Here is a 17,843-nt window from a genome sequence, read left to right on the forward strand (position 1 = left end):
AATTATCATACTATTTATATATGTAATAAACTACTAAATTGCAAATATAAACCATATTCAAAATTTAATTATTTGTGTTCAAAACATATGGAAAATAATTGCATAAAATCCATAACTTATTTGTCTAATAATGTGTAATACAATAGGATATAAAATAAATAAAAATTGTTATTAGAGAGACATAAATACTATAAATAGTTTTGAGATAATCTAAGCAATTGTGGCAAAAATGTGATTAATTATTAGTAACAAAACATTTAAATTTGAGAATTTCTTTGTTGGAAATCAGTCAAAAACAATGAAAAATACAAATATTTAATAAAACTAAAGTCAAGTAAGTATTCACAAAATGACTTTCAAAACTGTTTGGCTATCAAATCGTATAATTAATAGTTGTGTAAATACATTAAGTTTTGAGACGATTTTGAAATTWGAAATAAAATTCGTGTCATAAAAACATGAGTGTAAATGTTGAACGCATTTCTATAGTATAAGAGGTATATATGTTGTCGACATATGTTTCCTTATTTCAAGCCATATAACACTTGACGTGTTTGGGCGTCAAACAAGAAATTCAACTTATTTTCAAAAATGACATTTCAGTGGGTATTTGTCCGATAATAGACCTCAGATTAGGACTAACCATGTATTCATTTATCTTCTCTTTTATATCTAAATATTATATATATATAAATTTATATAACTATATACTTAATGGTAATGATATTATTACTACAATTATATCACAAATTATAAAAATGAATTTATATTTAAAAATCATAAATTCAATGCTATTTACAAAGTTTATAAATACATTTATGATTAAATTAGTTAATCATCTATTTATAAATTTAATCTAATAAATAATTATTAGATTAGATTTGTTAGTGTTATTGTATTTGTCAATTGAATAAATATGTGAGATATAGTGTATATTTTATACAAAATGATAGATATCTTGATTATAAAGATAAAAATGATTATCTTTTATCTGATCCGTTTGCTTTACGAATACAACTGAAACTCTGTGAATGCGATGGCAAACCAAAGTAAGACTGTGAATGAGTTGGAGAGGACTGACCGCTCAGACTGGAAGTGGTGGGCACACAGTTTGATGGATAAGATTGTGATATATTTGAAAACAAATGATTTGTTAATCCAATAGAATCGTTATTATTATTATTATTATGAAATGACGAAAACGATGGATGGCTTCTGGCTATTGACGGACTGGCACTTTGTGCCGGACTCGACACTCGAATACTTTTATTTTGTATTTCTGATGGAGAATTAGTATGAGTTCGAGGAGATGAAGCCGCAGATAGAGCTGAGTGAGCGCTCACTGGTGATGCTGACTGACCACTCATTGGCATATTGTTTGAGTTAAAAGTGTTTAGCGCTCCGTTAATGGGAAATACATTATTTGCCGGAGCCGTGAGCCGCGCATTTACAGCCAGTAAATGATCGCGTCTGGAGATCAGTTCTCTAACCCTTTCTTCTAAACGATTATTTTCTGACCTTAATTGATGTAAACATGAAAGCAAAGATGCGATGTCAAAGTGTTGCGCCTGATCTATAATAAATTGAGATCCCTGTGCCCATTGGCGTTCTAGGAGCTGCTCCAAAGTTTGAGGCACATCATATCTACTTTTATATAATTAGAAAAAAAATTAATAAAAAATGTATTAAACTTAAAATATATATGTATTATATATATAKAAAAACTCACTCATTATTTGGTTGTTCTGATCCTTTCTTATGGTTTGTAGTATTATTTCTTTCGTTTGTTAGCATATCAGTTGAGAAACCATTGATAGTTGATTGAGAGGTTGTACTATGAAGTAATGAATTGGTATTTATATAACCGTTTTGAAGAGGTGTCATATTTGGGTGATTCACTGGAAGTGATCTGAAAATAATATACCGGTAATTGTTTTATTCATTAAGCATTTTTGTAAATTTATATTAGTATTATTGTTATAACGACTACGATATGATTACTATATAAATTAGCAAACATTTCTCACAATTAATAATTTCATGCAAATATTGTGTTAATACAATAATCTAAAAACATGTGTAATGGCAATGAAATGAAATTAATGAGAGAATAGTTATGAGGAAAGACATGTATTAAATAAGACAAAACTCACCGGTAATAGCTATGATCAGAATCAGGCATAATATAAAGCGGGTTAATTGCATTATTTCTATTTTTTAAATATCAATATAGTTTCCAAAATCAACCAAAAAAGTAAAATAGTATCAAAATAAATGAGAATTAAATGAAATCGAGAATATAAATAAAAGTTGACATTTATTACAAGACACACACAATCAAAACATTTATAGGATAGGCATTGCATTGTTTTTAATAAATATAATAAAAACACTCACAAAACACCGTTAGTTAAGTCATTGGCGTTAATCTCATTTTTCTTTCGCCGGACTTTCTTTACAATAGGCTTTGAATCGCTATAATCTTTTGCCGCAGACTTTGTTTTGAAAATAGGTCTGTAATAATAATTTACATAAAAATTAATTAAATATAGTTATAATAACATTCTTAATGACATACTCTGGTGAAGCGCTAGACTTCTTGATCTTCTTTTTATTATCAATACTGCCATCAAATTTGTTTCGTTTGAATCCAGTTGTGTTCTGGATGTTACTAACACTTTGTTTCACATTTTGATTAATTTTATCACTATTTGATGTACTATTTGATGCATTCATTGACGAAGAAAATATTGAGGCAAATAATGATGGGTTTGTTGGCTTAATCTCAGGAGTAGGTATAGAATTAGAGGCCATTGGACTCAATGGTGCTGTCGGTGGTGATGAAGAAGCAATCGATTTCTTTTTCTTTTTACTGGAAGTTTCAATTGATGCTTCAGTATGTAGTGGTGAATGACTTAATTTTGTTGTCACTATATCTTCACCGGTATTATCAGTCTTAATCTTCGACTCATATTTAAAAGAATGCATTAATAGGTGATTTGAATTTGAGTGAATAGAAGTCGGAGAAGCCATCGATGCGTTTGAAGATATGCTTCCAGTTTTAGCAGTCTTTTTCTTTGGATGTTTTGATTCACTCGGATAAGTCATGTTTTGCAATGACTGACCTTTTAGTGTTGAAAACTTTTCAGGACTCGACTCGGGAGTAGAGTTATCGTTGGGAATCGGCTTAAAAGCTGGAATTGGTTTTATGTTTCCCTCCTTTTTCTATTTATTTATTGATTATATAATTTTGAATCTAAATTACATTTAAATAAAGTATAATAACTCACAAGTTTCTGGTAGTGATGACTACAATAACCACAATACTTAACCTGTAATTAGAAACAGAAATATAAATGATTTGACAAATAAATCAAATACAATATTTATGACATACATTATCCATGTTATTGCCGGCCTCTTCACATAGTAGACCTGCTGCCTGTGCGCTGTAATACAATCATAGTTTAAGTAAAAATGAATAGATTGTCATCAAATGGTCAATTGGTGTCATACCAGGTAACGTGAAAGTAGTGTTTACATCCCTGTTTGTTGCATTGCATACACGCACCTGTATGTGCTTTAGCCTCCTTTCCATGTTCTTCACACAGATAACACGTGCGACTATACCTCTCGGGCGGAACCAATTGAAGTATAATCGGTTCCATAGTATTATTATTACCAAATCTCACTTCTGGTATATAAAGAGCGCAAACCACATGAGCCCAACTTTGGCTGTCTGTCCGCTTCAAAGCACCGTCTTTTGATGGACACAACTCGCACCTCTGTTAGTGAATACATGAGAGACAATATGAGATCAATTGCTAATTAATCAAAACAAATGGTCAATCAGTGACATACAACTCGAGCCTGTCTTTCCTGTGATTCACACTTTCGGCAATACCACGGGCCGGTCGGTACTGAGACAATACCATAACAGGCTATATGTGGGGCACAATCATGTGGTCAACAGTTGTGACACTAAGTATGGATGGTATGCATACCCTGATGTACGGCTACATTACATCCCTGTCCATCACAATAGACCAGCGGATTCTCATAAAAACCCCTTTCGTCGGAACAGACACAACAGCCGCCGACCATCTCTTTCATTGTAGTGATTGTTGCAAAACAACAAGTATTTGACGCTCACTCACATGTATTGATGTCATGATTGGTGCTATCGGTGGCCAAACAGTCATCCAGTAGTCAGTCAGTGGCCGAGCACTCAGTTGGCGCTCAATAGAGTCACTCAATAGTCAATACACTTAATAGACTCATAGACTCAATACAGTCAATGCATTGCATTCAATGCATTACATTCATTACATTCATTACATTCGCCATATTATATACACTATTAAAATATATAATATATTATACATAGACTGACAAACATTAGATGGCATTGTTGTATACATTACTACTTTAATTGATTGAAAAGTATTCACATAATAGACTCAAATATTATTTAATTATTAATTGTTTTTAACTTTAATTATAATTTTGTATTAATGTCTCCCAAAGTGATAAATACTTGTCACTAAAACATTAATTTAAATAAATAATTTTGATTTGTTTTATTTAATAAATAGTATATCTCCTCAAGTATTTGAAAAGTTTATTTCAAGTAATAAAATAATTAAGTTTTTGACAATTTATTTAGTATATTGTAGATAAATAGTATTAGTATTAGTGCATCAAAATATATTTAATTAAATATAATACATATTTTGGTGATAAATAAATAAGAAATATTTAATTAAATATTTTGTATTTTTAGTAAATATAATTAAATATTATAACTTAAAAATGTAAAAATAGATTATAAAGTACTAAATAAGTAAAAGAGTTTTTGATTAAAGTTATAGTTTTTAATGAACAGTAAATATATACAAATAACTCTATGATTTAAAAATTAGCAAAAATATTATGCAAAACATCATTAGTTGTGTTAAACATAATTATAGAAATTACACTCAAAAAACATTTATAAAAAATGATTGACCCGTAATCGTAATGTTGACCATAAATTACAAATTTAATAAATATATATATATTTACTAATAAAGACTATTAAAAAAATAAATATTTAAGTAAATATTTTGGCAGTTTTTAGTAAATATTTTATTAAATATTTCCAATTTTTAAATAAATATTTATTGATGAACTAATTATTATAGTTAATATGTACAATAAAATAATTATTAATCAATTTAATAAACATATTATTATATTATATGAATGTATTAAAAAATATATTGTTTACGAACTCCTTTCAGGAGTTCGTATCTGAATTCTGTCTGTCTGTCTGTCTGTCTGTCTGTCTGTCTGTCTGTCTGTCTGTCTGTCTGTCTGTCTGTCTGTCTGTCTGTCTGTCTGTCTGTCTGTCTGTCTGTCTGTCTGTCTGTCTGTCTGTCTGTCTGTCTGTCTGTCTGTCTGTCTGTCTGTCTGTCTGTCTGTCTGTCTGTCTGTCTGTCTGTCTGTCTGTCTGTCTGTCTGTCTGTCTGTCTGTCATTAACATTTTGACTTCATTTTGATTTGGATTGATTGAATTTTTAAGCATCAAAAATAAGGTATATGGGATCAGCATTAAAATTTTGATATCTCTTCGGGAACATAGAAAAAATGGCGACCAAATTAAACCAGTTAAGAATGCTAGAAAGCATTTTCAGAAAAAAAACTTGAATAACATTGACTATTAGTTTTATAATTATAGCGGCTATATAATAACATAAAAATTTAAAAACTGGTCAAATATACATAATATAAATATTGTAATGTATGGTATCAAATGATTCAGTATGACAAAATAAACAACTATAGTCATGTGCGGTATCAAATGATTTAGTATAACAAAATAATAATCTATAATTATACATTTGCCGCTTATACTTATTCTTTTTGTTCCCGTAGATATCAAAATTTAATGCATATTTTTTATCCTTGTTTTTGATGCTTTCTTCAAATCTATATTTAAAAAAAAATTCTTAAAATTTTTTATACTTTTTCCGCCATTTAAAAAAAATTATACTGATATATTATATCATATTTTTGATACTCTTTACAATTCTAAACGTTAAAATTTTTACCTAATTTTTTTTACTTTGGCCGCCATTTTCTTTATGTTCCCGAAGATATCAAAATTTTAATGTATATTTTTTATTCTTGTTTTTGATGCTTTATTCAAATCTATACTTAAAAAAATTTTTCTTAAAATTTTTTTTACTTTGGCCGCCATTATGTCTATGTTCCCGAAGAGATATCAAAATTTTAATTAAACTTCAATACAATATTAGTAGTTCTCTAACCGAATCTGAAGTCAGAATTTCAAAATTCGCAAAATGAAATGCTACAGATAGACACACACACACACACACACACACACACACACAAAAGGCTCGTATATATTTCAGAAAACAAAACTTTTCAAGTTTTTTTTTGAAAATTTAGGTAAAAATTTTAACGTTAAGAATTGTATAGAGCATCAAAAATAAGGAATAATAGATCAGGATTAATTTTATGAAAAATGGCGGCAAAAATATTAAAAATTAAATGTAGTTAATTTAGTCATACTGAGTCATTTGATACCCCACATGACTATGGTTGAATTTATTTAGTCATACTGAATATAGACTGAGGTATAGACTTTTATTGCATTTTTAAACTGTAATTTTTTAAAAATCCAAAATCAAAGGGGGGTCAAGAGAAAATTCCTTAAATTCTCGAATATTCCCATGTAAATTCCATAAAGTTCCTGTATAAATTCCCAGGAAAATAGGTAAATTTTCCCAAAATATAAAAAAAATTAATAAAAACTTAAATTTTAACAAAAAATAAAATAATGTATTTAAAATTTAAAAATATTATAGTTGATAAAAGTATTAATGATACACTATGAGTTATTTTTAATATTTTAATAATTTATAACTTTTAACATAATTAATAATATAATAATTACCTGTAATGTTTATATTTTATATGTACATAATTTTATTTTCCATTAATTTTACCATTTCTCTTATATACATTCACTTAAATTTTTATTGTTGTTTGAATGAAATTTTATTATATAAATATTTTATAAACTAAATTGTTTTGTAAATATTTTACAATAAATAATTATGTTATACATGTATAGTATATTATAAGTACTTTTTATAAAAGAAGATCGTAAACACCTTTAATATTACATTAATTTTATTAATAAAAGTTTGAAAAGTAGCAAATAAGTAGTTATATTATATTTATATAACTGATAAACCATACCATAGTATAAACCATTAGATAAATTATATGCTTTTTGACTTCAAATAAACTATAACTACAATATATAACTGTTTATTGTTTAAACTCTAGAAAATATTAATACCAAATTAAAATTAATAATGATCTAAATGAGACATTTAATTATCTATATATTTTGTGTTAGTCCGAGATATTGTCCTAAATTTATAATTTTTTATAATCATATATTTTAATAATGTAATATTATTATGAAATAAGTTAAATATAATATTAATGAGTAAATTAATTGAAATATATTGTATAATTTTTATTAAAACTAATGAAATGTTTTAATTACCGGTATTTAAGTTTATTTAACAGCAAAAGCCAAACTTAGAATAAAATATTTATTTTTAAAACACAATATTTGATAAACTTTATAAAACATTTAATTATTAAAAAATATATATTTATGTCATATAAATCCTAATTAATTAATTTTTTATTGGAAATTATTAAAGTTCTAAAATAAGTTTTTAATTAAATTTTCTTAATTAATTATTATAATTTACTATAAATTACTTAATATTAGTAGAATATTAATATAATTTCGCTTAATATTTAAAACACTTTTTCACGATTTAAAAAAATTAATTAAATTTATAACATTAACTGAGTTTAACATATTTTTAATAATATCTATTCATTATTATTTGTAAATTCATATGAAATAGATATCTAAAAAATAAAATGTATAAAATAATATAATGTTGTCAGTAATTAAAGCATAGATTATATGATAAACTATTGTATGTATTAATGTTTTGGACACAAAATAATCCATTTTTTCAAAGCAGATGTTGGCATTCGCATAGTTTTATTGATAAAATGGATAGTTTTAATGCAAACCTATATTACTATATGTATGTCATTCAGTTTGTATGCCCACTAAAGCTTTCTTTTGAATTCATACAGTAGTATAGAGTAATGTTAAATAAATTTATCTATTATAACAACACTATAAACTATTTTTAAATACATATCCAATACAAGTGCTATAAAAGTTGTGGATGTTATGAATTTGTTTGATGAGACCATAAGTTCCATACTATGGCACTATATATTACATCCATAAGCATAAAAAAATTATTGCCATATCTGTTATGAAAACGCATTTATTTATTACATTAAACACAAACACAATGAGAGAATCTGTAATTACAACTTCAATCAGTGAACCCATCCGTCCGTAAACTTGCAATAAACACATTTAAAATATCCTGAGTTATGATAAAACAATTTTAAATTATAGGTAAACCAAAGCTTATTTATGAAACTAATTACAAGAGTGACGACATGAGAGCCAATCTGGTGGTTGAGTCCACAAATAAACCTTTATATTATTATATAGTTTGTGTGGCATAACAGCTAACCGTCGATTATTTTTTCCTGAATACTAATAATTGAATGACCGCACAGGTATTACATGAGGAAATACATTAAATTATGAACTAAACGCTATATGATTGCAATCTGCGTCCGGTCTACTATATACTGTATATACTATATATATAAATATATATATATATATCTTTCTCCCACAATATTGAGTACTCTCTAAAATATTTAAATGAATGAATTATCAGTACTAACATAAAGACAATATTTTAATTATATAAATGTTAAATAAGAACTTATCGTTTATTTTATAATTTAATAATAAATACAATATTTTATAGAAATTATTTTAAAGATTTAAGCAAATAAAGAATGGATTTTGACTAAAATACACATTAAATGAACTAAAAATTAAAGACTAGAATATAAAACAAATTGATAATCAATTATTTATGATAAACTGCATAATAAATTATAATAAGCTCTTATACATTAATATTACTACAGTATGTTATGATATTAAGTACTTAATTTGAATCAGTTATAGTTGAACAACACTCGGCTAATAAGTCGTGTCCATTGATTGACAAATCAGTGCTTTTGTTTTTATGTCTTCGCGGGTCTTCAGGTGTCCAAAGCTTAGCAATCATAACGTTTCCATTCTTATAATGTCTCCTTTCATTAACATTACTGCTCCACGAAAGCGAATGAGTGCCTAATAATTAAAAACTTATAATTAAATGTTATTGAAATATAAATTAATTTTACTATCTTTACCTAAACGGCACTGAATTATAACTTTTTTTGGCTGTTGTGCTATTTGTGACTGTAATGAATCAGCTGGTTGTCCATCATTATCTACCAGTTCTGCTAAAAAGCTTATATATCCAATGGCTAATCTTAAGGTATCAACTTTTGAGAGTCTCTTTTCATAAGGAAGAGTCGGAATGTGTGTTCTTAAACCCTATTTATTGACAGATAATTATTATATACAGTATTCATAAAATTAAACCACAGTATAAATCTTTATAGATTTTATACATTAATTTTTAATAAAAAATATGACTGAATATAATGCTTACCTCAAAAGCATCGTTAATAGATTGCATTCTTCTTCTTTCCCTAAGATTGGCGGCATGTCTTTGTTGGAACTGTTGATGCATTCCTTTTCTCTTACGATGTCTTTTCTGTCTAAAATTTTCTTGTTCTGGATGTGACTTCATATCAGGTGATTGGTTTGGTGATGGATAAGGAGAGTCGAGAAATGGGTTATCACTAAAATATTCAGTTGACTCCGGACTAGAAAGAGGTATATTAGCATCAGATTGACTGAAATTTATGGTCTGTTCATTGTTATTGATATCATTAAATATTATAGAGTTTGTCGACACATAGGATCCACTATTATTATTGGAGTTATTACTGTAAAGATTTTGATAATTTTGATTGCAATGAATGGCTAATGAAGTGAGTGTTGTAGCACTTGGTTGTTGGCAGTGCTGTGAATGTTGTGAATGTTGGTGATGACCAAAATGTTGCTCCAGAAAGTGTGGGTTCACATTAGACACATTAGACATATTAGACAAATCGATATTTTCCATCTCCAGAACTTTGTATGTCGTGTACAGACTGTTTAGTTCCCACCAAAAAACATAAACTCAATCGTAAGACTCGTTAATTCAGTTACTCTTTATATTAGAAAAATACAGATACGGATCGTCTTAAATAAGACTATATAGTGTTTGGATGATTATGTTTGGCAAAGCATTTGTATTGTTCAACAGTTATACCTATAGCTTAATAAAAAGCATAAACGCTTGTATAGAGTGAACCCCAACCCCCGTTTCCATATCATACATATCACTATATTAGGTGTATTATCGGTTCAATTGGTAGCGCACGCGCCCATTTGGGGCCTGTCTTCTATGTCCAAGTGCTTACACTGTACCTGATGTGTCAGAGGTTTATTTGGTGCACCATTTGAGACGACGATCCGCCCAATCTATTCAATACTTAGATAAGCTATTGATTTATCACTTATTCACAAATTGTCTTTTATTATTGTATAACAAAATTATTGTAAAACTATTTTTACAAAAATAGTCTATATATGCAAACTATTAATATAAATAATATGTTACTCTTAAACATCATCACAATTGACTTTAATAGGGAAGTGCTGTGTAATGCAAAACAAACTATTGTCAGTCGTGTGTCCGACACGTGTCCAACAATGTTATTATAATTCTTGGCATATAATAAAAGATGAGTTCATATATTTATTTTATCAAAAGACTATTTATTTAATTATTAAATCTGAATGAGAGGAACAATATGTTGAACATATCGATACTTCAGATTATGACAATCATTAGGTGTAAGCGTARGTCGTATTCATGAGTAATAGCACTCACCTGTTCTTCATTTGTCAAGTATTTGTTTGTTTTACAACAATTCAATTATATAACAATTCAATGGATTTATATTTATATAATATATTATGATATCCACTGGCGTCTGAAGATGAGATTTTCAAGAAGTTTTAAAGACACGACAGTCATGTTATCATTAGATAAATTTGTTGTAAGACATGAGTCAAACACAAAGACTTAATTTTGTTTCACTTGAGAACAGGTGTCTTAAAATATAATAATTTAATAAAACATTCAAAAATATTTCTATTTTTCAATAACATATTCATATCTCATAATATATTTTCGAGTATCACTTGTATATTATTTGTGTTATATAAAAGTTAGTAAATTGTTAAGCAATTTATATGATTTTAATTCAATACATATTGGGCTCACATGTCAGCGGTTATGACAATTAGGCATTAAGTCTATTGGCCGCGTGGCAGACACTGGACCCACACTCCACTCAACTATATATTTTCTAGACTGTGCTTTATGTTCATTACCATAACACCCGTCCCCACCTCCACTGTCCCCACAAACAGTCTTTTATATCAATTGTCTCATTCAAGCTTTGAATGACTGAATGCATCAAAAGTGGAGTCAAAAGAGAAGGGRATATCAAAGTCGGCACACGTGTGGATAAAAACACACATAAAAGGCACGTTATATTAACGAGAAACTAATATCTGTGACAAACGAGACACGAGACCCACTCTACCGTTTCACACATTTACCGGTAATGTATATCAAACACTTCAAAGCAAAACCTATAAAAACTTCATTTGTTTAATAATTACATCTTTTAATCACTAAATTAACAATAATTTTCAAACTATGACAATAATTTAATTATATCTTATAAAATATAATAAAATAAAAAAATACATAATAAATACATAGATTAAGTGACTCGTTGTCGATATTATAGATATTGTTGACATAAAAAATAATATTTTATTTACTAAATTTATTATTATATTATATCATAGAATATATCAGTTATTAAAAAAAAACATTATTTAACCAATATTTGATATAATTGATAAAACATTTGGAAATCATAAAAGTCTAGACTTGTACTCAAAATAATGTTATTTCTGGTTTATACACAAAAACTGTATACCTAATTGATTAATTTTATTTAGAAACTACAATTAAATTTTTGCATAACTAGCTAAATTAATATGACATTTATTATAATTCAATACAAAACATTAATAAAGTAAAAATATAGAAATTAATGACAACCATAATATAGAATTATAAAAATAACGAAAAAATTATTAGAAAACTAAAATTTTCAATAAAAGTGAATTAGTTAGAGAGAGAGAGAGAGAGAGAGAGAGAGAGAGAGAGAGAGAAGAGAGAGAGAGAAAGAGAGAGAGGTATTGGTTGCAAACTGGTATGTGCTTTGAATGGTAGCACAAATAATGACCAAATCATAAATGAGTCGTCAAACGATGTGATTAACATAATTGAAATTTGATATCCTTTTGAATAGTTTGGATAACTTTAATCTGACTTTTGCTATAAAGACATCAAAGCATTGTTATAGTACTRACATTTGTAAAGCAAAATCCCAAAAATCTCTGGGATTATAACCCCATTGTATTTCTACTCTATGACTAACTGTAGGCCCACTTGTAATGTATTGAAAATGATGTGCACCTGGCGGTAGGCTTAACCATACTATTCAATAAAAGTTATATTATTTTCTTTTTATATTAATATTACGGACAACAATAACAATCAATTTATAGTTTAAACAAAGTATAGTATATTCACAATAATACTAATCATCGCCACCGACACCGATATGACCTATAGTTATAGTCATAAGACTAACACTTCATTTAATATACCGGTATAGTGACTGTACTGTATATTATACACTAACTTCAATGTATGCAATGCTTTCAAGATTTTATAGTTTTGCTAATAATTATTGTTTATTAACAAATGTTAGACATCTGTAATAATAAAAAATATATAATAAAATATAATCTCTTAAAGCAAATTTATTATATATATATATATACTTATTAAAGTGCAAATATTCTGTAATAAACTAAATATTTAGTTATAAAATTAAAAATTGATTGTAATATCAACAATTATATCACTCTATTACTACACAAAAAATTGTACTGATTATACGTTACAGTATGTATTAGCAAATATGTTACATACATAGTAGTAAAATATATTATATTATTAATTATAAATTATAATACTGTAATCCTTTTAAAATATATGTAACTTAAAATTATTTTAATGTATATCAAAAAGTATATGAAAAACAAGTTTTCTATATTTTGAGATAATAAGTAAAGACTGACTCAACTACAGTATAGTCTATAAAATCGATAGTAAAGTGTAATTCATTTTTTCCGAAAACAAAAATAACAGAAAACACCTGAAATTAAGCCCAGAATTCCCAGAAGTCGATCAATACATAGATTGAGTAAGTTATCGATTCGGACACATTTGAAAACATTTTATTTTATAAGCCCTTTATTATTATTATTATTATCTATTGCTTACAATTAGTAAAACTCACTTTCAATATTATCAAACATTATTGTGTTTAATTTTAGATGTTAATTATATGATAAGGTAATTATTGAAAATATTAATTAGTAATTTATTTATATAATATATTCATTCAACACTATTTTAAAATAATAGACAATAGAAATTATATAATTTTGCTCATTAAACAAAATTATCATCTTATATAAATATATCCTCTAAAATTTTTAAAATATTATTATTATTATTATTATTATTATTATTATTATTATTATTATTATACGCTACAATGATTTTAATGCAAAATGTTTAATATACAAACTTAAAAAGTATTTTGTGTAAAAATATATGTATTAATAAAATTATCTAATAACTTAAATTATATTTAGTGTTAATTAACATATCAACTTGAAAGTAATCAGTAACTTATAATTACAATAAACATTGAAAACAAGTTATGATTATTCAATAATATCATAATATATCAAAATATATTGTTTTGTTTTATCGATAGTTATTTTAATAAATGTATTGTAATTAAATAACAAGGTTTTAATTTTTTAAAAATAGATGTTTAAACTTTTTATTTTTACATTTTACAAAATATTTTACAGGTATCAACTCTAATTAAATATACAAAAAATAATATTGATATATATATATATATAATAAAATTTACATAATGATATAAAATATTTTTATATCTTAATTCTTAATAAAATTATAAATTATAATAATAATAATAATAATATAAGTGTACAGATTATGTTATATTTATATACAGATTATATTACAGATTATATTACAGATTATCAAATCATTATAACTAGGGATGAAAACAATTGTAAGAATTTAGAAATTATAAAAATTTATTATATATTATATATTTAAATGCATATAACATACAAATTTAATAATAAACTTCACTTTTATTATTATTATTAATATCATTGTATTTTTTAAATAATTCTATTATCTAATAAAATTTAAATGTTTGAAAGTAAACTTTTAATTATATATTTAATTTCAATGTATTGCAACATATGATTTAAATTTTAAAAATGATTAATTGTTTTGTTTGTAAGACTATGTGAAGGATTTTTATTTGTATTTTTAATTAAATCAAATCATATGATTCTTTAATAATTGTATAATTATTATATAAACTCCTGATTTGATTATTTTTTAAAATAAAAATAAAATTATTGTAAATAATTTTTTATAAACTATTAGAAAATATTTATTAAATTATCTTTAAATATTGTAAAATATTTTGCGAAAGATGTTTGTTTTACTAAATTAGATAAATCCTTAAAATATTATTAATATAAACAAAAAATATTTTTAAACATATTATAATTTTAAATAAGTTTTCGGTTTAAATTCAATTAATAACTTGAAAACTTTAAAAAGATAGTCAAACAATTGAAAAATAGAGGCATTGGAGAGCTAATTGTGTGCACTGGTATTGTATGCTCCCGGTGCTCATTTTGCAGCTGTGTTTTTTCAAACACCGCATTCACTTATAATGGAAATTACATTCTCTCTAACATTAAGGACATTATAAAAATACATACATATACTGTATTGTACTATAAATATATATATAATATTATATACAGTATAGTAGTGAACTATCACTGAGACTAATGCAATCATAGCATGTATTTGATGGGACCGTTAGGAACCGTAAGAGTATTTTGTGTATTCAATACTCAGTTTAGACTTACATCAAAATCAACACTTTTGTGATTTAAGCAAATATTTATTTTGCAACAAAAACTTGAAAAATTGAATATCAAATGTATTGAACATATAATTGTGGTTATAATTCATTAATCATTTTTTTCTTTATAAATTTTTATTTATTTCAAATTTTAATAATTTAACAAATATGATTTATCATTTCTCATAAATACATTTTATTTTATTTTTTGATAACGTTTGAACTTATATTATCCGCTAATATACCGGTAGAAACTGGTATCAGTTATCAAAACTTATATTAAGATATATCACCCTTGAATGTGATAGCATAGGAACCTTGAAATTAACAATTTTAGGGGAAATATTTCATATAAACGGCAATTAAAATAAATTTAAAATTTTAAAAAACTTAATTTATTTGTATTATAATTAGAATTTTATGATTTTTTATTAACTAAGCATTTTCTATTGATACAAAACATAATAAAAATTTAAATAATTTATCATATAATTTTTTCCATTCAACACTAATAAAGATAAAATGTCAAATATTGATGAAGTGATAGCTATTAGCAATGATTTGTTAATATATTGATAGTTTGTATACATTTGTATACACTATAAATTTATATTTTATACAGTATTACACGTATGAATTCATAATTTTTTGTTTATAAATCTGGTATATATAAGATTTACAATATATTGTTTATATCAACATTTGATTCGGTTATTAAATCGCTAAGTTTTAAGAAAATTATTGAAAAGTTTTTTAAAAACTAAAGCTATGGATCAACTAAATAATATCAAAGACTTAGACAATCTTTCGCTTGTAATTCACGGACCAAATGATTTAAGACTCGAACAAACGCCTATTAAAGACACTTTAGAGCCAAATGGTATACAAATTAACATAGATTTCAATATTAATTATTAATCCAATTATATATCATTTTTGTTAGAGTGTTTGCTTGAAACACACAGGTATGTAATGTTTTGCTTATTAGATAAAAATTGTAAATTAATAAATATAAAAAATTATATACAAAATATATCCATAATAATAAATATCATGTTATACCAGTAAATTTATTATTCATATACAATATATCTATAATATAAATGAATTTATACAGTAATATATTGTACTATACATAAAAGCAATGTTTAATATTAGAGTTTTATTGATAGTTGTGGTTTTTGTGGTACTGATATACATTTGATGGACCATGGTCGTATGGCTGATTTTATTGTAAAGGAACCGTTAGTTATCGGACACGAGACTTCAGCCAGAGTAGTGGCCGTCGGCGGTGATGTTAAAAACTTAAAAGTTGGGGATCGGGTGGCCGTCGAAACTGCCATTCCGTGCCAGAAATGCGACTATTGTCGGGCCGGTCGTTACAATTTGTGTCCCATATCTAACACTCAAGCAAGAGGTCTGCCACCAAAACACGGATGTCTGCGTAGATATTATGCACATCCCGCAGATTTCTTGTTTAAGTAAATATTTTTATTTATAATAACATATAATACTTATAGTTTTGAAATAATACTTATATACACCAGACTTCCGGACAACGTTTCCTGGGAAGAGGGGGCTATGTGTGAGCCCTTCTCGTGTATAGTACACGCGTGTCGACGATTAAACATAATGGCCGGACATAATGTATTGGTTTGTGGCGCCGGTGCTATGGGAATGATGGCATTCCTTTGCGCCAAAGCTTTCGGTGCCAACAAAGTCTTTGTAACTGATATTAATAAAAGTCGGTTAGCTTTGGCCGATAAATTAGGTGCCGACAAAACCTACGCAATTGATCCAAAAACATTTAATGACTTTGATATGGCACAGACTGTCGTCAAAGATATGGGTTGTAATCCTGATATAAGTATTGAATGCACTGGCAATGATTCCAGCACTTCAATGGCTATATATGCCACCAAAAATGGTGGTAAAGTTGGTATCGTTGGATTGGGAGGTCTTAAAAGTACTGTTCCTTTAGTTCACACAGCAATGAGAGAAATTGATTTGATTGGTGTCTGTCGTTTCAAAGATGAGTTAGTGTTTTCATTTTTTTTGTAATTAATAATTTAAAAATCAATCAAATAATTAATTATCATTTGTTGATCCAGTTATCCATTGGCCATAGAATTGATAGCATCGGGTAAAGTGAATCTGAAACCATTAATAACTCATAAGTTTCCCATCACTGAAGCCATTGAAGCCCTTAAATTCATGAAGAAGAATGTCGAGGGATCTCTTAAGATAATGGTTCACTACTGATACTAATACTAATACTAATACTAATACTAATACTAATACTAAATACTAATACTAATACTAATACTAATACTAAATAATAATAATCTTAACTATATTTTTACAAATAATTATCCAATAGTTAAATAAATAGTTTATTGTAAAATATTAATATATTAATTTCATTTTTTTAAATTAAATGATTCAATTAAACATAAAAGTATTTATGTGTTTGAGTTTGCTTTTATTGTATATCATAACTAAATTTTAAAATATTAAATGAATCTAAACTAACTAATATATTT

General features: G+C 26.1%; 3 protein-coding genes across 4 annotated transcripts; 1 reads left to right on the forward strand and 2 right to left on the reverse strand.

Annotated features, from left to right (window-relative positions):
• Positions 1-895: 895 nt before the first annotated feature.
• On the reverse strand, positions 896-4,327 carry LOC128965734 (protein AF-10-like). 2 transcript variants are annotated; one of them, XM_054312499.1, is made up of 9 exons: positions 4,005-4,327; positions 3,862-3,941; positions 3,517-3,785; positions 3,398-3,449; positions 3,291-3,332; positions 2,579-3,225; positions 2,398-2,514; positions 1,730-1,909; positions 896-1,644 (listed from the first exon to the last, which is right to left on the reverse strand). In XM_054312499.1, exons 1-9 carry the CDS (start codon positions 4,111-4,113, stop codon positions 981-983), a joined length of 2,160 nt encoding a protein of 719 aa, XP_054168474.1. In that variant the 5' UTR covers positions 4,114-4,327; the 3' UTR covers positions 896-980. The 2 variants fall into 2 exon arrangements, with proteins under 2 accessions (XP_054168474.1, XP_054168465.1); XM_054312490.1 differs by having other exon boundaries at positions 896-1,647.
• Positions 4,328-9,139: 4,812 nt separating this feature from the next.
• On the reverse strand, positions 9,140-10,226 carry LOC128963885 (pancreas transcription factor 1 subunit alpha-like). Its single transcript, XM_054310461.1, has 3 exons — positions 9,708-10,226; positions 9,403-9,589; positions 9,140-9,340 (listed from the first exon to the last, which is right to left on the reverse strand). The coding sequence occupies exons 1-3, from the start codon at positions 10,224-10,226 to the stop codon at positions 9,153-9,155; spliced, it is 894 nt and encodes a 297-aa protein (XP_054166436.1). The 3' UTR covers positions 9,140-9,152.
• A 5,760-nt stretch (positions 10,227-15,986) lies between these two features.
• Positions 15,987-17,669, forward strand: LOC128953830 (sorbitol dehydrogenase-like). Its single transcript, XM_054299389.1, has 5 exons — positions 15,987-16,180; positions 16,244-16,265; positions 16,473-16,781; positions 16,848-17,336; positions 17,412-17,669. Exons 1-5 carry the CDS (start codon positions 16,069-16,071, stop codon positions 17,560-17,562), a joined length of 1,083 nt encoding a protein of 360 aa, XP_054155364.1. The 5' UTR covers positions 15,987-16,068; the 3' UTR covers positions 17,563-17,669.
• The last annotated feature ends 174 nt before the right edge of the window (positions 17,670-17,843 follow it).

The sequence above is a fragment of the Oppia nitens genome, unplaced genomic scaffold (genome assembly GCF_028296485.1).
Source record: "Oppia nitens isolate AA-2021 unplaced genomic scaffold, nextdenovo-longstitch-racon4-pilon3 scaffold10_pilon_pilon_pilon, whole genome shotgun sequence".
Lineage (NCBI taxonomy): Eukaryota > Metazoa > Arthropoda > Arachnida > Sarcoptiformes > Oppiidae > Oppia > Oppia nitens.